Consider the following 22,927-nt stretch of genomic DNA (forward strand, 5'->3'; position numbering starts at 1 on the left):
CGAAAGTAAACCTCTCGTCCAGCAGCTGGGCCTCGCGCTGTATTCCGCTGCTCGCAGATCAGCTGTTGCGCAGTTACGCTAGTGCGTAGGGATACGGAGGTTCTGCGGTTGAGAAAATGCAGTGCCAAAAGAAAGCGCGGTCTGACGGCGATGTTCGGATGACGCTGATCGGTGATTACGGTAGGAAACAAACTATAGATATGTACTTTATGACCCCACTTCAAAAAACCCGAACTATCCCTTTAAGAAGGGACGTGAAACTAAATGGCTTCCAAAATGTGCCCTCGCTTTTTTTTTGCCACTTTGCTTATCAACAGGTAACCTGAACCTCCAGGTGTGGATTCACCGTTTGTCTAAAATCTCCTGTAAGAAAAATCAACACTTGAAATGTACAGTTTGAACCTTTTATTCAAGTATATCACAGCAGTTTATTTGAGAAATACAGTAAATGTTTCATTTCAAATATAACTTACACTAACGTAACAATTGCGAACAGGTGTGTTAAAATACACAAAACGAACAGAAACTGACAAAAGCTATGGAAAAAAGTCTCGACTAAAAGCAACTGTGGAAAAAGTAGGGAAGAACAAAGTAATTCAGGATAGAACAAACCCTTTCCTTCTGCATACTGGACTACGTAGTCTCAACTACCAGACAAAAATTGGTTGTTAGTCCAAACTGGCTACAATTTATAATAAGAAAGGAATATCACAATGTATGACATTTAACTACCCACATTTTATTTCCATATGTGTTTTTTTTAAAATTCATAAAAAATAACTCTTTTGGCAGAAAGTGGAGACAAAGTTGAAAAACATTAAAAGAAGGTTAGTCTGGTCCTGTTTTCTCTTCCTGGGATCTATTAGACGGTCACTACGTTTTTATTTAAATATCACTTCAGTCCTAATGTTAAGTCTCTTCCAGTATGCCACGGTCTGTAACCACTTTAACGAAGAAAAAACACCAGAACACTAAAATAAATAGAAAAAGGTGGAAAGGGCATGTTGTCGCGTGTTGAACCTGAGTGACCTGTAAACCCTTTATTCCCCCGTACACGCCAAATAAAACCTGCTACACAAACGCTACGCAAATTCAGCAAAAAACTGTTAAAACGGACACGTGACGCTTCCCGATTCGTTAAAATTTCAAACGTACAAAAAGACAATTTACTGAATATTAGGTGTAAAACATGTTTTTAATAATAAATAATTCAGAATCATGAGATGAAAATCTGCAAAAAACAAAACTGAAATTTTAACAAAACAAAGGCGAGTGTGTCAAGAGGCAGAAAAATGCTCTCTGTAGCTTCTAACAAAAGTATGGGTGATAATATGAGAGAGGAGCGGAACTAGGATTATCTCCTCAGTGTCAAGGTACAGTAGAAATTAACCTGAAACTAAAGCATAAAATATACAGTCCATGAAATATCCTTTAAAATGTATGCAATCATCATCTGGCTCAAATGCAAACATACTTAACAATCAGAGAGATATAAACAACTCTTGGATTACTGCAGCAGCCGTGGTTGCACTGATCTGGTACCTTCGATGGTACTTGTAGATGTTGCAACAGTATTTCTGGGGGGGGAGGGGAGGGAAATACTGTGTTTGTACCCAGTAAACAGTTTTCGCATTAAAATAAATTAAGCTGAGGTAGCATTGGTTTTATTCTCTCTGCAGTAGTCCAAGTGCTAACCTGTCGTTGCCAGTTTGCATATGGTCTTTGCTTTTTTGTCACCTAGAATTTTGAGAAAAAGGCAGAGGTGAGCTGGGGTCAGAGTTGCACCAAGAGGTTTGAGGATTGGACAAGAGTGCTTTGAGAGAAAGAAGGGGGGCCTTCACCAGTCTACACGGCATCGCGAAAATGCCACGAGAACCTTTTTTTTTTTTTTTTTTTATAAAGCTTCAGTAAACAACCTCCATTTACTGCAGTCAGAAAAGATATACAAAGTTGGCCGAGGATTTAGAATCCAGCTTCTCTCACCTGGTGTTGAGGAAAAAAAAAACAGAGTAAAACAAAACCCATAAAGTCGATACACGCATTTTAACAAGAGAGAGAAAAAAAATCAAATAAAAATCATGTAATGCTTTATACACCTTAGTGACGGGCACTGCCTAGAATGGCCTTGTTCATTATGGATTTACAACCCATGCAAAAAGCAATCTCAACTCAAGCAAAAGCATTGTATAAAAAAAAGAGCCGTAAAAAATAATTATCAAATACACAACATAATACATAAGTTGTTATGACCATCTAATAGAACATTTTCATAGTCGAAACAGAATCCGTGTGAACAGGCACCGTTAAGTCAGCACCTTCTGAGGGAGTGGGATAACACTTGGCACGGTAAATCATTTGACTCGCATCGTTATGTTTTTGCATATGAAAAACTGAAGGGAAAGCTGGTGTTGTCGACCTCTTCGCACACCTGCTGCTGTCTGCTCAGGTGGAGAGTGACCTCCCTAACAGGGCTGGGTTTAACAGGGCATGAATACATTTAAATATCGTAAAAACATTTCAAGTGCTTGAGACGTATCCGGCCAGAAACCGACAAAGCCAGAGAATTATTATCTTAAATTGCTTTTGCTGATTTTTTTTGGGGCCAAGATTGTAGATGTGTAACCAAGATATGATTTAAGAAACCTTACGGTATTGAGATATTTTTTTTTTGCTTCGAGGTCACTGTGACCTCAGTGGTTAAGACCCACCCCAACTTGGAGCTTGTTCATTTGTAACAAGAAAGTAAATAATTAAAAAAAAAATCCCTCTCAATATATCAGTTTCGTATGAGGTTTTTTTTTTAATAAGGCACACACTAGGCAGTGCAAACTCTAGACGCATTCCAATTTGTACTGCTTCCAGTTCCCCAGCCGGGGTGTCGGTAGGAAAATCAACTGGCGGGCACAGCTTGAGCGGGGAGGGAAAACATTCAGACTGTGAACGTAGTGCGGAAGGAGGGAGGGGGCTCAGCTACCACAAAATATTCAGGACATGACAATCTGCTAAGACTGTGAATGCCAGAGGCAGCCAATGAGCGAGCAGCTCGGAGTGAGGTGACAAACAGACGACGCTACGCTAACACCGTGGAGTCTAACAGCTTTCCACCCCATACCTGATGACCGCTGTATTGAAGAGGACGTCATAGCTTCTAGTCCTGCTGTGCTAACCTCAACCAGTTTGTGTTCCCACCAGAACTTTTTTTTTTTTTTTTTTTGTAAACCTGTGATCTTAGTGAGGATCCTTAGCGGTGGCTCAGATATTAGAACTAATCAAGTAGCTTAAATGGCAGGAAAAAAAAGAGCCGCATAATAGCATGGTGACAACAGGCCAGTGACGAAGCGTTCCCCTCGAGGGCGAGATGGGCTCAGCAATGTAGCTCAGTGATTCAGAACATTATCTGTCCTCATCTCCTCGCGGCACTCTGCTTTCACACTTCTGCTGGTGAGGATCTGAGTGAGTGTGTGTGTGTGTGTGTGCGCATTTCTGCTGTTTGTTGGTAGAAACGCATGGCGTCAGGGCGTGTGTTGGTGTGTAAGTATGAGTGTGTATGCGTGGCCCCGCTCCGCAGAGAAGCGGCCAGGCTGCGATATGACATCACCCGATCTGTTGGTTTTGCTAGTCGTCCAAGTTAAGAAGTAATCCCAAGAGCAGCATGGATAAAAGTAAGGATAGCACCCGAGTAGCACCAGAGTTGCCCGTCACCGTCGGTGTGTGTGCGCGTGTGTGTGACTGACACACCTCCAGGGGTTTGGTTGTGTAGAATGGGTCTGGATCTGGCCAGGTTCCTGAGACGATAGCACCATTGAATGTCTCTGTCCTTGTCACGTTACCTCCCGACAAGAGGAGGGGCACCGGATTTCCTTACTGGGTGTGTTTTTATTGTGTTGAGGGCTGGACTCAGAGGCTCCTTCGCTTTCTCTCTCACTCAGTTTTTTGTGTGTCTTTGTGGTCCCGGGGTGTTCAGGATCTACCTGATACAGTAGGTATTCTCTCCATCTCACAGGAATGTATCAAAATGCTGGGTTCTCTCCTCCATCTCCTGCGTCACAAAGAGACACACACACACACAGAGAGAGACACACAAAAGACACGGCTTAGTCTCAAACAACACAGCAAAACTTGAATGTGTGTATAAAGCATCTGTGCTTCACGGTTTCAATATTACTTGGAAATTTCCCACAGCAAACAACAGCTTTCAGCATGATAAACGATGTAAAATGAAGCAAAGCTGTGCTGGAATAAGACAGGCGATTTTTCTCAGCGTGAAAACAGCAGAGTTTGACACTGACTAAATCTGAACCGAGCCGGGAGGAAGAGAGATGGATGTTAGCCTGCAATAGACCATGATTAATGCCTTGAAGATGTTACACTCCGTGTGTTCTCTCATCTGAATGGCTGAGTCGGTGCGACAGACGCCGCGACAAGATACCAATTTCAACATCTACGACAAAACTTTAAAACTCTCAACTTTACAGTAAATAGAAAAAAAATCACACTTCTAAGATGTTAACTTTTTTTTTCCAGGGAGGGACGGTCATCTCATACTGAAAACATTTGCATCTCGCATCAACATGGCAAAATTTGTAATTATGCTAATTGCTAAGAGCGTAATTATCAACTATTAGCAGATACTACAAACTGCTTTTTAGCGAAGAAGTGCACACATAGTAAGTACTGCACTTTCTTTAATGTGAATGCCTGGAAACTATTCATGCTATCTAAATTCTGTCTTGGGCGGCAACAACTATTTCATTAGCTGTTGAAAAGAAAAGTAATTGCTGACTATTTTGATAATAATATAATATTTTCAGTCATTTTTCAAGCAGTCGTGTCAAAAAATGTCTGGTTCCTCTTAAATGTAAGGATTGGCTGCTTTTCTTCATCATTAATGATATTAAATGAAGAGTCTTTGGGTTTTGGGATGATGGCTGAACAACAAAAGCAATTTGAAGATGACACTGTGGACTTTTTAAAAAACATTTTATAGACTAAATGATTAGCCGTGAGACTAATGAGCAGATTAACCAATGATGATGATGACGTTAAGATTCAGCCCTGGTTCTTTCCATAGCCAAGACAAAAACGTGCATCCTTTCAAAAGAGGGCCCAGACACAAAAGTATAAAACAAATAGTAATTAACTATACAGGTTCCAGCTTTCAAATATGAATATTCTTTAGATTTCTTAGCATTGAATAGAAAGAAAACATATTGCATATCCATCGTTTGACCATACAAGTAAAGTGAATGTGTTGGATATTTCAGAGACTAAAAGTTAAAGCTTTAAAGAACTTGAATCCAAAAGTCGTATTCTGTACTTCTTGGTTTTGTATTTAACATTTCACGCTCCTGAATGCTTGAACTGATTGAATAGTCAACCTGAATATCATCGAGATGCTCTCTTTTGTTGGCTGTAAAATGGCACTGACTTCCCAAGTCATTTCTGACGGTGTCGTACATAATCCTTTCATGAAGACAAAAGAACTGCTCAACTGGTGCCGAGTCTTCTAAAGCAAAGAGTGTGCAGTGTGGCCAGCTGTTCGTCTGACAGTCCAGATATAATAAACTATACCCATCATACCGTGCAATTTATTCTGAATCGATTTTAAAAGGTCACAGGACTGATGCCATTCTGCACGGGATTTTAACTCCCATTCCAACTCCATTTATAACATCAATTAAGCACTTTATCATGCCCACAGCTATCAACACCAGGTCAGACAAGCTGTAAAAATCCCAAGAAGGTATGAAAAGTAAAGTCAAAATGCAGCTGAATAAAAAGTCGGCCATTTAGAAAAATTCCCTGAAAGCGTCGGCTCATCAGGCAGCCGATGCTTAGACACATCAATGCTTTTAACACCCATCTGTTTGTGTGTCTCGCTGTACGCCCATACACCAACGCGCAAATAAGCTCTGTGCCACACTGACGCTTTGCACCTCTGTGATCTCGAGTCTATCTGCCTGAAGGCCTATCACCTTGTCATCCCTAAAACACAGCAGGCAATATATAACGAGCCTCCGCAGCACCGAACCTCTGTCTCACTAACGTAAAGATAGTCGGCGTAGTTAATGTCTTTCTCTCTAGCATGAATGGACATCGGTCAGCATAGTAGGAAGGTTCAGTTCCAGTATGCTCAATAGGTACAAAATTTCACAATTCAGAGTTAATTTCCCAAAGGGGCCATCAACGCTATGCATTAAAAGAGAAATCCAGTGCTCGACACTGTTAAGATGTCATCAATTTGTGATGTTCTGCCCATCTGTGACAAAGGTGTTATATATTACTTTGGTGTAGCAAGCCTTCTTTGAACCCGTCTTATCTACTTCCACCCCTGTTACAGATTTTCACCATTTCCCAGATCAAATTTGCTACAACCCCCCAGAGAAAAGGCCTCTCTGCGGTGTGTTGGTGCAGGTTAGGAGACCAAAAACAACAGCATCCTAACATTTTTTTCAATTTTTTCCGCCACAAAAGAAAAAGTGAGATTCGAGAGAGAACAATTTTGTGTGCTGTGCCTGGATAAAGGTGTTGTTTCACAAGCTACTGACAACAGATTCACACTGATGAAAGCTTGGGCTGCACTGCATTCTCTTCTACAAAGGCTACTGTCAGTGGGGAAATGGATTTCTCTGCCACTTTTATTTTGGTTTTGTCTTTAGATGATTGTTCAACATTGGTTGCAATTCATCTACATTTTACCGCCTCCCTGCACAAAGAACAAAACACAATCAAATGACTAAACAGAAATCCAACATGTTCTAGGAACAATTCGAAACCGCCCTTGATTTTGTTTTCGATTAACAAGTGCGGGTATATTAAATGACCTGCAGGCTGTAATATTCAACAGCAGACTTGGAAATAAGCAGAGAAATAATCAACTTTTACAATGATCAGCCAACTCGAGCAGAGGCTGGTGTGGCTATGGCACAGTACCGTTTCAGATTAAAGGTCAAAGGCTCTTACAAAGCTTTAAATTGCTGTCTGAGACACTAGCAAAATGAAACATTAGGCCTGGGGCGATATGAACGCCAATTTGTAGATCGGAACATAGTTGGCATGTTATTGTGTACAGAGCAGAGAAGGTCCCTCTGGCTTTAACTGGAGGCAGGGTGCAGTCCACTCCATCTGCTTAAAGGTCAGGTCTTCTGGAAGGCTGAGACAAGCTGTACCCCAGAGGAGGATGGGGAGAGTAAAGGAGACAAATGCACGGACACGCACCATTTCACTTGTCTCTACAACGTACACACACAACGCCGTGCGCAGCAACAGAGTGCAACATTAAGTGGAAATAGCTGCGGCCGCCATACTGCGTATATGTGCGTGGATGTTGCATTCTCCATGGAGGAACAAGGAGATGACCCGCTGCGGCGTCGGGATGTGTGTTGGAAAACACAGGCAAACAAAACACGTGCCAAAGGAGCTGACATTTCTGCTCTGGAAACACCAATTTAGGCTGGCAGTATGAGATGAACCCAGACGCGCGCCCTCCCCAGCCTTCCTCACTCCACCAGCCGGCCTGTCGACAGGCGGCACCACCTGGCTGACTGCTCTCTCTCTCTGACATCCTGACAGCCAGTTCTGGCTACCGGCACCAGGACACTGCCATTCCTGGCCCGCTGTCTGCACTGACATCCGACAGCAGCAGCAGCAGATGACCAGATGGGATACTGGAAAAGTATACAGCAGCTTTTTTCTGTATGGAACACTGGCGGGAGAGAGTAAAATTAAAACTAGTAAAAACTGCAAATTACCTTGTATTAAAGGTCTTTTTGTTAACCCTTACTCATTATATGCAGGAAGTGTATTTCCCACAGAGACAAAACATTACACGTACTTCGCCTGCAACGATGAACACTCTCTAAGTTTGTTTGAAACTATTTTCCTTTCTCTCTTATTTTCCACTTCTGCATATTTTTATAAAATCAATTAAGTTCAAATAAAAACTAGGGCGTGCAAATATACACCAACTCTTCGTGTCATACAGACTTAATTGCGTTAGTATGAAATATTAATTTCAAATTTTATATCTCATGCCGCCGAGATCTCACTGGAGTTGTTAAATCCAGAACGTAATTTTAAATCGTAATCCTTAAAGGATAATTACACATATTTTCACACATTAAAAGTGTGTTCACAGGTCTTGGAGAGTGCTACTGCACATGAGAATACAGTAGCTTAAAGCCTTTTCAGGCTCCAGGAGAGACTCCAGTCATGCCACTCAGTGGTTGGGTTGCATTGTGGGTATGTAGGCTTCCGGTTTTGAAATGAAAGAAGACCGCGTGTAAAAAAAAAGTCAATATCTCTGGTTCTGTGCATCGATTTTGATCATTTGTCTTGAACTGTTCCTAATGAGTCCAACCGTGTTAGAAGAACTTGCCATCACTGAAGGCACATTGTCAGACCACACAAAGTGTTCAGTGAAGCCAGAAAAGGCTTCAGACTATTGTTTTATATATATGCAGTAGCACTCCTCAAGACTTGTGAATATACTTTAAGGTGAAAAATTGGTGGAGTACCCCTTTACCTTCATCCCAGATATTGATTTATATCATTACTGCAGACGGTGATCCGTGGTCAGTATCTATCCACCATCAGACACATGACATGCTTCTTCTCAGATTTCATTTTCCCCTGTCACTTCTCCATCATGCCTGGAATGTTATTAGTTCAATAAAAGCGACCCGTTGTTTGGACCCTCACTGTCAGAGGGGCCACATGTGACTCAACATCATGAAATTAGTTATTGTGCATTCATGATGTCAAACCTGCAGCACACAAAAAACAGATAAAGCCAGAAAATACAGATTTCTCTTCAGATATCTTTCAGTGTGCCATTTTCTCTCAATGGAACCCTTGAAGGACATATCATATTACCTCTTTTGTACCACATAAAAAAGTCACCTCTTGATGCAGTGGTGTCTCTTACTCACAACTGAATGTGTCTTGTTCACATTTTCTTTCAAACCTTCTTGCTGGGTGGCTAGCAATTAGGTTTAAGCAAGAACTGTACTGTTCTATTATGACAGGTCATAAAGAAACATGACGTACAATACTGGGACATCATCCTAAATCAACCAATGCTACATACCTTCTATAATTTGTATGATCTTCACATGTTTGTATTTTTGATATTGTGTATAATTTATACTTGCACAACAATTTCCCTCAGGACAAAAAATCTCACAGGGCTGCAATGAACGATTATTTTCAGTATACATTAATGTGCAGATATTGTTCTCAACAATAATAAAAGACATGATACGTAACATTTCTCGCAAGAATTTCTAGAAAACACACCTAGTTCTTTGGATACTGCAAGTATGCAACTCAACAAAATATATTACAAATTCTTTCAACAATGTTAAAACCTAGAGAAACAACATTTCCGCTTGAGTTGTGTTGTTGCGTTGTACTATCTGGTGTTGTGGCATTATATTATTTTAATATAATGACAACAGGACAGCATACTGTATAGAGACATAAGCTCAGAATGTGTGCTTCTTACCTCCAGTAGCTGAGTCTTATCGTACTCTCTGCGGTGCTGGTAGATACACTGGCTGAGAAGAGAATACAGTCTCTCCAGCTGCTCCACGCTGTAACCCTCACTCTTCATCACCACCGTATCTAGTAGAGCCTAAGGGACAATCAGAAATATTCATTACAAATTAAGCCTTAAAGGTGTATTTATTCTTCTCATAAATGCAGCTTAAAAGACACACTAACTTTATCCACAATATCCATAAAGATGTGCATGGAGGAACAATAATGAAACAGGCATCGTTGGTGGAATAACCGGCCACACAAGCTCAGCGCGTGGTGCACGGCGATGAAGCATTAGGAGGTCAGCTGTATTCAAAAGCAATTAAGATCAGAGTGACAGCTAATTAAGGCTAATCATAATTAGAACCAAGTTTACATTTCACTGCTACTTTAATTAAAACATTCTGGACAGTCAAAGGCCCTTTTAATTGACCCGTTCCTCACATTTTACCCGAGCCAAAGTCTGTGTGCATATATGTGTGTCTATTCAAACACAGGGGCTCATCAGAATGCATGGAGTGAGACAGCAAAGGCACAATAATTAAAGTTACCATCAGTGCAGCAAAGCAAACAGAGAAACCTCAACAGTAACCAAACTGTGTGTGAAGGAGAAAGAGAGAGAGAAACAGTGACCATGCGCTAAACACATAAAACCAAGGCAATGTCAAGATTAATAAGACGAGTGTGTTTGTCAAAGCTTCTCATCAGCCGACGTCTGGAAGATAATTACAGTGAGCAAAAGAAAAATTACAGAGGTAAAAAGGTTAGCATTGTATTAATCGCTGCACTCCATCTGAATGTGATTTCTGTTGAAATGACAGAACAGCTGTCTTGATTAAAGTAACAGACGACAGCGTCACGTCAACAAAAAAAACTTCAGTAGAAGCTTAATCCCAAGACGGACTTTAACTCATGACCAGAGATTTAACCTTGAGAGCAACACTTCACTTTGCCAGGACGTTTTTTTTTTACTGTTCAGCAACAAAAACACCTCTAATGGAGTTCCGGAAAAGTGAATTTCAAACCCGAGCTGCCCTTGGGATGCACCGTGACTGTTAGCGGTTCAGCTGAAGTATTACTTACCGGCAAAACGTTATGCATACAGCATCACCTGTGTCATTAGGTGTTTAATGTATTAGATTTTTTACTTGGTTGCCAAAATGTCCTTAAGCAGCGCAGACTATGGGCAGTCTCCCAGGACAATCATTAGGCCAAATCTTAGCTGCAGCTGCGTAACTGTTCTTTTATTGACTCGGTACAATATTGACAGTACAGTAATGGGTGACAGGGGACATTATTAGGCCTTGTCAGAGTCTGTATTCCGAACATGGCCTTCTTATTTTAGATTTTTCGTACGTACATCACAGACGCAGAAATGCTTCATGCACAGAACAAAACAGAAAGGCTCTGCAGCCGCCTGAACATCACCAACAAACATGAGTGATATGGTGAGGTGCAAAGGATATTAAAAAGACAACCAGCACCCAAAGCCACAGTCTATTCACCCTGCTGCCATCCGGTAGAAGATACAGGAGCTGCTGCCATAGCACCAGACTAAAGAGCTGCTTTCTCCTGTGAGCTGCGAGACTCATCGTTTCATTCTCTACGCTCCATCACAGAAAAGAGTTTAATTATTATGGCATATACAGACTACAGCAAGCATTTCCTTAAACAGTCGCGTGTTGTAAAATGATAAACAAACCTTTTAAACATTTCTCTGCCACATACTGAGCACAACAATGGTAAGAGAGATACATGACAGGTTTAAACAGTAGGTAGCTATTCCACTCCTGAGGCAATGAACATGTTTTTCTGCATTGCTTTTTAGACATTTATGAAGCCATTATCTAGCCTACATTAATATTTTACTGTTTGGATTGTGAGGCATAGATTGCCTCAAGTTTACACACATATGAATATAATAAGAAGAAGAAGAAGGAAGAAAATCTCAGCTCTCACGCGTCCCGTCACTGAAATATTTTTCATACGCTCCCCAGCTCGACTTCCAATAGGTGCTTATCATACTAAACTCAACAGCCTGGAAGATAATACCTTTTCAAATATTCACACTTCCATAACTTAATCTGGCAGGGTATGGATGATTCGCCGGCAATATGCCTTTAACATAAAAACCTCCACCTGTCCAATCTAATAACTACAGGTCCCCTGACAAATAAGGGGTGCATGCAGAAGCTAAGAGCACCAGGAAATTCTCCAATATTCAGAATTCATGCAAAGTGATAATGATCATCGCAGCTCCCTTCAAAAAAGTGCTGTCATGTTTTATTGGATTCTTTCTACAGTAGCCCTGGTCTTACATTAAAACCAGCCCTGAGAAATCATAAACGCGGCCCAAATGGAGCACATCACGGCGAGATGCCAGTTTTAACAACACGTGCATAAAAGCCTTAATTAGTGTCATTACAATCCACCTCACATATGTGTAATAATGTGAAATCCTCTGTGCGACTCCAGCTTTGCTTTCATCTAGCTGACACCTATTTCCAGCTTCTTTCTATTTTTGTTTCCCATCTCTTTCTTTAAGTGCATTTCACCACTTTATAGTGCACCTTCACTCCTTTATAGTGCCTCTTTGCACTTCTCACCTATTTCAATGTTTCATAACGGCTCGCCTCACATCCTCTTCAACTCCGTTCTTTCCACACACACACAAACGCAAATTTGTTTGCTTCCAGTGTACTTGTTTTTTTCCCCGAGCTTGTCTTGTTCGTGTCTTCCCTCCTTGTCCCCACTTTCTCCATTCCCTCAATTTATTCTCCTCTTACTGTTCGCCAGCTGACTGCAGCAGTGTACTTCCCGGCCTTTGTCTGCTTGATCAGGATGTCTGTGGCAGTGCGAGTGTGTCTTACACGGGCTCAGTGATTGAGTGAGCTCACTGCACACAAAAGGGCAGTAATCCCATGCGTTAAAGACTGCTACTGACATGGACCATTTAACCTCACCCTCTCTAAACTCTGTGTTCCATCTTGCCCTCCCCATCTTTACTCGCATCCTTTCTTCACTCACATCTTTATCCATCCTCAAGCTTCTTAAGACCACAGATGTAGCTAAGAGGGATTGGGGGAGAATGTAGTGTTGGAACAAAGCAGAATAATGGTGTATGGGGTGACATTAGTGCCAAAATTCTGCCGGTGAAAGATGATTAGATAATAAAGAGGATTTTTTTTTTTTTACTCACAGTGCAAACCAATAACTAATTAAACTGGGTTTATGTTCACATCTGATCAGGACAATTACACTTTTTATTGCATTTAACAAAACATAATGTCGTACTAATGCAAAACAACAGATGTCAAATTCTCAGAAATAGTGAGGAGAAAAAAAACAGGAGTGATTCATGCAACTGGATTCAGGCTAGAGACCGGGTAGCAACACACTTCATCACACAGAATTTAACCTTTAGCCTATGACTCAGATGACATGTCAATTCTGGTCAACACAAAGCACAGCTTACCCGATATTTCTCATATTCCTCGTTCATTCCTCCAAGCCAGGTTAAAACCACTGGGAGAGATTAAAACCACAGCCTACAACAACATTCATGCTGCTCTTCTTGCATTGTACACGTCTTACATCTTATTTGAAACAGCTACATCAGTCTACATGGATTACAGGGAACATTTTAATGAATGTCTAAATGTCACCAGTGAAATGTAACACCATTTGTGAGCTGTGCTAGTTGCCCGAACCATGGGTACACTTGTACATCATTGCAATGTGGGAACTTCAACCACTGGCAATCTCTTTCCGTTGGGGTTAAGTTGCTCTTTAAACATCATTATCAAAATGTCATGGTGAACTCAACCCACAGTGCCAAAAAAACAACTAATGTTGCCATTATGTAATCACAAAATGTTGACAGTAATATAGTTGGATGGCTGGTGTTTTATTCTGCACTAATGAATTGTGCAAAAAACATTGCTGTGCTGCACCGAATCATCGCTCACTGCTTCAAGTTTGTCACACAAAGAAAAAATGATTCAAACGATCAGCCGGTAAACAACCATGCATGCAGACGAGAGGTAACCGTGCTATAGTGGAGGATCTACTTTTGTGATCGCTGAAGGATGCTTCACTAGCGACAATTGTGAGTGTGTCTGTGTATGAAGAGCCATCCTCAGTGCCGAGTGAGACAAAAGGGTTACCAGGCAGTGAGGGGAAAAAACAAGGATTTGAAGCCCAACAGTCACCGTCACCAGGGACACCATTAAGCCTTCAAAATCTGCCTATAAGAGAACAATTCACCCTTTTCTTCCTGTTTTAACTTTCCTGTGTTTTAGTCTCTTACACTCGCAAGTGGATGAATTATAAATGATTCTGATTTGCTAGTTACCATGCATGCCTTTAGTGAGGGCAGAGGGTGGATGTGCCACTAGCGGATGGTGATTTGCCGGGGGCGGGGGGTGGGGTGGGTGGAAATCCGGTTGCAGAGGCACATAATGTGGCTTACAAGGTACTCGGTCACACCGGTAATGCAATATAGATAGTGTTATAAGGGTCAGGGACGATCATGACAAATCATATTAGCATGGTCTCAGCACATAAAAATGAAATGGTCATCCCTTTCGGCTGGCCATGTAAAAGCCCTGCTGGGGTTACCAATGCACCTTAAATATGCAATGGTCTGCTTTACCTCCAACATCAGACCACTGGCAAATTTACAGCCATCTGATGACCGTGCATGTTATGTCCTTTAGGTCCTTTGTGCAAGTTATACAGTGTATTAAACAACATGATTTATAATATTAATAAACTTAATCCACTGAATGGTATTACTTGTGTTGTTATGATGTTAGTATGTGGCCTAATAAAATATTTAAAACAGTACTTTTAACATGATCTACATACTTTGGTTCAGACAGGTGGTGTGCGTTCAAGGTAAGGGGTCGGGAGTTATTATCATATCATGAGTAGTTTTGCTGCAACCTTTTCAGAATCTTCTGTGTAAGTGAACTGAATCTGGTGTGTGAATCTAATAATTTTATTTACAAACCTACAATTTTTCCTTCGTCTATTTGTAAATACTTTACTATACTATATACACTATACTTTTAAATACTTCTATCTATCTATATCACCCTCTTTGCTATGGATTTTGTTGCTCTATCATTTTGGCAAATGAAACAACAAAAAGCACAATTTAAAAAAGATGTAAGCACTTTAATACCTCTGTGTATTTTACGATCTGCGTTAAGTCTAGTCGACCAGGTTTAATTAGTGACTCAGACATTCAGATGATGAAAAAAATTAGATTTGCCCGTAAGAATAAATAAATAGTAACTACAATTTTAAAAAGTTTACATGTTCACTTTAGGACAAAGATCAATAAAGGAGTTGTGTTAAAATCAATACAGAGCTTAGAGATTCAGGGCCAGTTTCCTGGACAGGGTATAAATTAAACCAGGACGAGGCCGTAACCTTTAATAGTCACTCTCGGTTTAGTGAGTAGCTTTCCTAAACACTTCTTAAATTAGCTTCTTCAAGAAATGGACAAGGGAGTCCAGCCAGAACTAATATAGTTAATCTTTCAACTTGAGAAGTCCCACTCAGTGCATTTCCTGGTCACAGTTGAAAAGCAAAACAAAAAAACTACAGGATAGATGTCACGATCTGGAGCTGGCCTGAGGTGAGAACGGAATACACATGGCCAGCCAAGTCACAAAGAACATCTTTTAAAAGCTCCAGGAAAGAGCATTATGCAACTGTGTTGGCAATGTGATTTTTGTAGTCGTATTTTCATCCAAATTAACTCTAAATATCGGAGAACAAAACGCATTAATGTTGGATTGTGCCACGCTGACTGGAGAGTAATTACTGCCTCTGATCTCTCACTGTTCTCCACTGTGCACCACTCAAGGTCGAGTTAATGAATAATGAAAGGTTCAAAAATGATGAGGTAACCTTTGCAATGGTTTCAGTGAGGAGAAAAAGGCTCTAAAGAACAAAAAGATATTATTCAGTAAGAGATAAGCAAGAGAAAAATAAGATGTTTGGTTTGTATGCTACAGGAAAGAAGTTTAATATTTTATAGTTTTAAGACAGCAGAGATCCAGCAACACAAGATAATAGAGGAGAGAAATCTCACTACACTGACTTTACACAAATAACCCCAAACACGCCTACACATACCCTTGATGCAGAGATGCTTTTTCTAAAACAAATGCACCAAAGGCAAACCCACAGGAAACAATTGGATATAGAAAAAGTTACGATTAGGCCAAGGTTATGGAAAGGACTTGCCATCGACCATCTACGGTTAAACTTAACGTAAACCTCAGGGGAAATAAAGGTTAATTGATGCAATGTCCTTTACATGGGTAGTGCAACCAATGAGTGCGCTTGTTTGTGTGTAGTGGGGAGCCAAAAGTGGTGAAACAGTAAAACATGCTGACCAAGCACGAAGCATTTCAGACTCTCCGTTATGCATTATGAGAATATGTTTCCAGAATATACAAACATGCACAGCCTGGAGAAAACTGGAGGCATCGAATAAGCACTTGTGTTTACAGCTCTAGAGTACATTCGTGTCATCGATAGGGTTGTAACAAAAATACAATTATATGAGCCTCCATTTCTATTCATTATACACAGTTTGTAGTTTAATTGGTAACTGAAAGCAAATGTAGAACATTCCTCTCTGGCAGTTTAGTGTCCATCGGCTGATATTTTCAATAATTCACCCACAGTATTGCTGTTTTTAAACTTTACCCTGACTTGGAATCCCAACCTGGCTATTATCTAAAAAAAAAAAATGTAATAGCAGCCTTATAGTATTATATTATATCCCCTCCAGCTGCTACTGAATATTTCCATCAACTCAAATGCTATTCAGCTTTTTGCTTACAGTGGTGGACCAATAGCGCTGGCTTCCATTATATTTGTACTTGCCAGGGTCGACAAAAGAAAGCCAAGCATTTAAAAACTCATTTACATGTACTATATAGCTAATCATAGTACAAAACCTTCAGTTTGTATAAGCGGAGGGTTGAGTGGAACGCATGAGGTTGGAGCAGTGCTAAAGAGCATAATAAATCACCCGAAAGGGGCTTAGCAGGAGGGAAAATGCCTACAGAATATGAAGAAAATACAAGACACTGGTATGTTATGTTGTGTGGGCCATCGCCACAACTGGCTCTCACATGCATGGCCAAGAAATACGGCTATGCCAGCACAATTATATGCAAATAGCCGCGCTGTCAAGGCCATCAGTGGGAATGAATGAAAATAAAAGAAGCCCTTTAAAAGACTCTCTAAATCCGTTTTTATCTACGATCAAAGGCTGGTCCGGCATTACTATTAAGCTGTTGTCTTTGTGTGATGGCTACTTTGCCAAAGGGCCCCCCGCTGTCATTAGTGCTAAGAATCATGGAAACCGAATGTGGCCGCTTCTGTTGACAGGCTTCTCTAAAACAGGAAATCCTGACATGTTGTAATAGCTAAGCATCAAGCCAAAAGACTCCATACTGTGCCAACAACTAGAAACACTAGCACTTTCTAGGCAGCTGCTAGAGAAAACAGCAGAGCGGACGAGAATATGTGTGTTCGTGCTAAGATGGAGGAAAGATTGTCGGGGCCAGATTGGATTTCTTGTTACTGAATTCTCATCTGCAATCGTCAGCACTGCTTCTTCCAGTCCATCTGTGGACAAGTGTCTGATTACTGATGAAAGCAAACAGCTGACTATGAGAGACATTTCTGAGTAGTAAGAGAAACAAGCCTCAGGACCAATTTATTCATGCTGAGGAATTCATTTTGATCCAGACAGCATCAAGCATCATTTCAGTAAAACTGGCAATAACAGAACTTGATTTTACTAACTGATTCAGAGTAAATAGCTGTGCCATGGCTGTGAAAGGCGGGATGCAAATACTGCAATAATACCGTCTCTGTCCTACAGGCTTTGAGTGTAGGGTCTGTGAACAAACTCATAACACTCTGATGGTATTTAATTCCAGAGAGATTTCAGAGTCTCTTCCGTCAAGTTAAAAGTCAGGAATAACGAGCCCTCTACAATCAATGAATACGACTGATGGAAGAGCGAAGGAACAGAACGCCACTCACTGCGGGTCCTAATACACATTAGGCAGCATGCCAGTCCCAGCCCTGCCAGCAGATATCAGCTTAAATGGTGACTCTCATCCTGCGCACCGGATATTCAATTTGTTCCGTAAGCCAGGGATGAAAAAGCAATTATTCACAGTCCCCTCTTTTCACGATCTGTTTCTTTAAGATATCTTCCTTCTCCCCCCCACTAACAAATAAACCACCAGATTAGTTCTGTGTGTGACCGTTCATAGGGGCAGCCAGTTGAAGCACTAAGATCAGAGAAACTTAAAAGCCTGTCAATCAGTTTGAAAGATGGAGTCCGGTTTGGCGAGCCAAGATATGAACCCCCACCGTCCCCATCATGCCCAGAGGACACTGGTAAAAGCCACTAGATAATGGCTTGATAGCTGGATGTCACTTTGGAGCATGGAGGGAAGAAGTAAGCGCATGTCAGAACACTTCTTTTACATCAATTACACTACACAGAGTGCCCTAAAACCAAGCAACCCCCATCCGATCAGCGAGAAGTGCTGTCAGGGGAGCCCACTGAGCCGAGGCTCCAATTTACACTTGGGGTATTAGGTGGGACCCTAGCGTGACTGTGTAAAAGTACAACGAAGCTGCTTCACATGCTCTCCGTTCCTTGAACACATCCCAGCACAAGTTGGCGGATCTAGTGAGGCAGAGCGAAGCTCATGTTTGAGTCATACCCTTGTTTCCTTCAAATGTTGCAGGAACAACACCTGTTGATTGAGAGACGAAAAAATGGTCTGCCACTATAATTGGCTCTCTCCGTGTTCAGAGAGCAGGGATACAAAATTGAGAGTCAAAAGATGAAAAGGGGAGAGAGACAGTGGCGTGACCATAGGGTGAACGGAAGGGAGGGATAAGCCTCAGAAGTTAGAGTTATCCATCTGAGAAGGGCAGTGTGACAGCATCAGCTCCACACTAGAAGAAGCTTTAAGGCTGGTCACCCATGATTGAGTTTCCCCATCCTCCATACCTTAACTCCAATTCCACAAAAAAAAACTTTCAATGTATGTGGCTGCCTTCTGGGCCCTGCTCAAATAATGGGAGACTTCTTATTATCCAGATAGCAATTCTCTTTAACCTTTTTCTATTTTTGGAAGCTATAGAAAGGACGGAGGACAAAGGGGTGGCTTAATGCCAAATGCGGACAGTTTCTAAGATGGGCAACATACAGTGGAAGAGACAGGGTGTGCCAGCAAAAAAGAAAATGGGAGAACAGGCCTGGCTACCTCAGCTGGCTCACTAAAGATAACGCGAGCGGTGAGCCTTCAAAGCGACCGGGGCTAAGCAGAGTACGATCATTAGTGCCATTTTTAACACCATTCTAACAGAAGGACATACATCGGCTCATTCGTTCGGCAGCATATTAATGTCTGTATACAAGAAGTGACTTAACACTCCATAGAAAGCAATATGTGGCCAATTTAGAGTATAGAAATTAAAAGCAGCTGTTTCTTTTAGGGAGGGGAGGAGAAAACACTTGAAAAACCCTTCACCCACACAGCCAGCCACATTTAAACAAGCACCCGTGTGAACTTAAATAAGACAGAAACAAAAGCATATTGGTGACATTTTTAGATTATAGCTCCTCTTTTCCGTAATCACAGTCTAATTAGTCAGTTGCTAGATGTGACAGTTTGCCACAGCTGGCTCCGCTGCAACCAATGAGGGCTATATTTAAACAATTCCTTATTTACTGGTGGGATGTGGGGCTGTTTATATTTACTGAGAAATGTCTACCAGCTAGCTATAGCCTTAATAGCTTATAGTATGTAGGACATATTTAAAAAAAGTCTGTTCATAACATCTGGTTTTCCGTAAATAAGATAATTTTGCTTACATATTATATTTGACTCTCTTTCCTTTTAATATATAATGTTCTGCAACATATCAACGATGACTCCAAACTGTTGAAATAACCGAATAACTGAGATGATCATGATCAGAATAAATGAGCATGAATATATGTGTGACCATGTTTCCCCCTTAAGAATGCCCGTTTTTCCTGTTACCAGATCATTGCTTTGATACAGATCACAGTACCTGTTAAATCTCAGCTCCACAGTCTGCGCACAATGCCAAATCACCCCAGCTGTTACATCCTTCATGGTCTGAATTTGAATGATGACCGTGCAGAATCAAGCAAGATGGCGATGGGGCACACGCTGGGGTTTTGAAGAGCTAAAATCTTGGTGGGTTGTAAGGGCTTAGTTGATGGTTTCGAGCTAGAGTGGCTGTGAAGATTTTTTTTTTCCAAACCTTTCTGAGCAATAGTGAATTTTATTCCTTTGCTGCAATTGTCCTTTAGATTGGATGCATTTTTCATTTAAATCACTGACAATGTCAACAAATGCTTGTCCTAATACAACAAAGCAACAGCTGAGAAGATGATGCAGGGATGAACAGCAGTCAGGTTACAAGTAAACACAATTTGTGGGGGGAATTTGTAAAAATAAATTGCCATCTATCGCACTGCGCTCTCAAAAAATAAGTCAATTTACAGATTTAAGGACTTTCTGCAACAATCATCTATTTTATAGTGCTACAATTCTACCTTAGGAAAAGGCTTTGCACTGAACTGAATCAACAGATGGTCATTAACAATGTCAGCTTTAAAAAAAAAAATCCTACTTGATTTTCGTGCCGATGAAGCAATACTGGGCGCAAAAGGTGATTAGATAAACATTTACCGAAAGTCGCTGGTGGTCAACCACTACTGGAGGATGGGGAGGGACTGGTTGTGGCTCTTCGTCTATCCTCTCCACAGACCCCATCTGCTGCTCAGACAGGCTCCTCTTGCATTTCCTGGCTTTGGAACACCCTAATAAATGGATTAATGACGAAAGAGGGGTTTACAATGAGGGTTACGAGAATGAATGCAGTGCGATAGCAATCAGAAACAACCCAATATGAATGTGTGAGCTAAATATAAGACCTCTTTGGTTTTTGTCATGAAACACTGAAAAGCACAAAGTTGGACAGTTACAAAAAGAAAAAAAGAAAATCCAACTGTCATGCCTCTAAGATGAATAAAATACTACAGTATGTGAAGACAATCTATTCGAAGCCACTAGCAGCTACTGAGGCCACAATATTTCACATCTGGCCTCTTTCTTGTCCATTTATAACAGTGCTCAAGAAATGCTTTGATGGAAACAAAAGGCCTGGCTCAGCTTGTAATGACTGTGGGGGCGGAGTAGCCGAGTTGAGGAGCCGGTTTGTTTGTGTTCTGTTGTCTGATCGTGCCATCCTCTGATGGCTTCTCCATATTCTAGCAGCACCATTACCTCAGCCTTCCAGCTGGCCGCTACTAACCACAAACCAAACAACATGCCTCTAATTAAAAACATAAACTTATTGGATTGTATTGAAATACTGCACACCAATAGAAAGGGAATAATGGCTCAGGGCAAAGGGGAAAAAAAAGATGTGGCTAATTTCGAGATGGGGAGGGAAAGTCAGCCAACAGCGTGAATCTTTTAAGGGCAAAGAAAACATTTCAGAATACATATCAGAAGGTGCGGAGTGTCTACAAAGGCACACATAATTTAAATCCCCTGGAGTTTCTCCATTGAAATGTACTGTCTGCTACCCCAGGAGAGAATTTTTATATTCTGTATGACTTGCGTTGCATTATTCATGCCCCCCTCTTTTTTAAAAAACTAAACCGAGTGTAAATCAGAGGAGCTGGATGATAATCAAAAAAGCAATTCATCATCGTAATTAAGTGGTGGGCAAAGCACTGACTGGATGTGCAAAAATTAACAGATTTTGTTAACTCGCTTAATTGCTTATCTGTGAAGATCAAATGATTTGTGAGTAAAATGAGGAGATCAAAATGAAAAGCTGCGAACATGCACCTTTCTATTCTCGCTTAAAACTCCCTTGAGATGCCATTCGAGCTAAAAAAAAAAATTACATAAATAATAATCATCATCATCTAATTGATACGTAGCTTGTCCAAATATTTGCAAAAGTGACAGTTTTCACCTGTGACTTAAAGACTCACAACAGAACATCTTGAGAAACACACCATGAACCGTGGCCTTCTAATTAACCAACGGTGCGACTAAAGCTTTACCAGTGAAAACTCCAAATCTAGCATTATACCTTCTTTATCTTGATCTTCTTCAATATTTTCTGTTACTGCCCTCCCGTCCTGGGGAGGGTGCTCCTGAGTTGGCTGGCTGTTGTTGTCTTTGTGCTCTTCCTGTTCTGGATTATTATTAGAGCCCTCGGCTGTGCTCTGATGAGTCATTTTCTCAGCCTCACAACTCTTCTTGAGGCTCTGTGAGTCCAAGCTGTCCATTGACTCGTTCCCATTCACACAGCCCAGTTGTGATACTGTGAGACCCTCTGTGTGCTTGGGCTGGGCCTCAGCATCTGAAGACTCGGACGTTTCAATCAAGGGCTGGATGACAGCCTGCTTGTCCTGGCCATCCCCATCTGCCTTGGGCTGAGAACTGTCACAAGGGCAGTGCAGCTCGGTGGGTTCCTCTGTGTTCTCAGACTCTGCCTCTTTGGCTGTGGGCTCCTCCTCCTTAGGTGTTGGCTCTTCTTGGGTTTCACTGGCATCTGGATTTTCAGAAGGAGCTGCAACGGGGGGCTCATTGGAGCTCTCCTCCTCTGTGGATGGGACATGGGGATGATGGCCATTGGGCTGGGGACCCATGGTATCACAAGATGATTCCTCATCCTGGGTCAAACACGAGTCACTCGGCCCCGCGGCTTCCACTTCTGCCTCGGGCTCCTCCTCCTCTTCTTCTGTTCCTTTCTTGTAGTACCTCTTCTTACGGATGATGCCCCGCCCCCAAGATGGCCGCCGGCGAATCTTCCGCTTTATATGATCTGTGAAGACAAGAGAAAGCAAGAGAACAATATTTACTAAAACAAGCAGGAAACATTCACTGAACTTCTGGTTAACAACACTGAAATCATTCTTCACCTTTAATGATTCAAAAAAGGGTGTTAGATATTATGTCTCAAGGGTTAAGAGGCAAAGCGTACAACAAAAGGAGACAAGGCAATGCATAAAAAGCAATTTGAAGATTAAATAACCAAAAATATCCTTAGATTTTAACTACTACTGTAGTGTATATTTTCTCAAATGTTCCTGAAAAAGATACTGAGCAGTAGAAAAACCCCATTCCTTCCTCACACAGTATCAAAGGGTAGCTTGAAAGTTGCTTAAATTTAAATCTGGACATTTGGCCTTCCTCAGAGAGTAACAGTCAGTGGGTGACAAGGATTGCAGGGGAGAGGCAGACAGAGACAGCAGCCCTGCTACATC

The 22,927-nt window shown here is 41.3% G+C and overlaps 1 protein-coding gene across 1 annotated transcript in view; it reads right to left on the bottom strand.

Annotated features, from left to right (window-relative positions):
- Nucleotides 1-390: 390 nt before the first annotated feature.
- atad2b (ATPase family AAA domain containing 2B) overlaps nt 391-22,927 on the bottom strand; it is a 66,556-nt gene continuing 44,019 nt past the window's right edge. The window contains exons 25-28 of the mRNA XM_030405266.1: nt 21,748-22,485; nt 20,328-20,458; nt 9,506-9,634; nt 391-4,039 (exon numbers count right to left, since the gene is read on the bottom strand). Of these exons, the coding sequence (XP_030261126.1) occupies nt 3,998-4,039; nt 9,506-9,634; nt 20,328-20,458; nt 21,748-22,485 (1,040 nt within the window). The 3' untranslated portion in view covers nt 391-3,997. The remainder of the gene's footprint in view (nt 4,040-9,505; nt 9,635-20,327; nt 20,459-21,747; nt 22,486-22,927) is intronic.

This window comes from Sparus aurata, chromosome 22 (assembly GCF_900880675.1).
Source record: "Sparus aurata chromosome 22, fSpaAur1.1, whole genome shotgun sequence".
In the NCBI taxonomy this organism is placed as follows: Eukaryota; Metazoa; Chordata; class Actinopteri; order Spariformes; family Sparidae; genus Sparus; species Sparus aurata.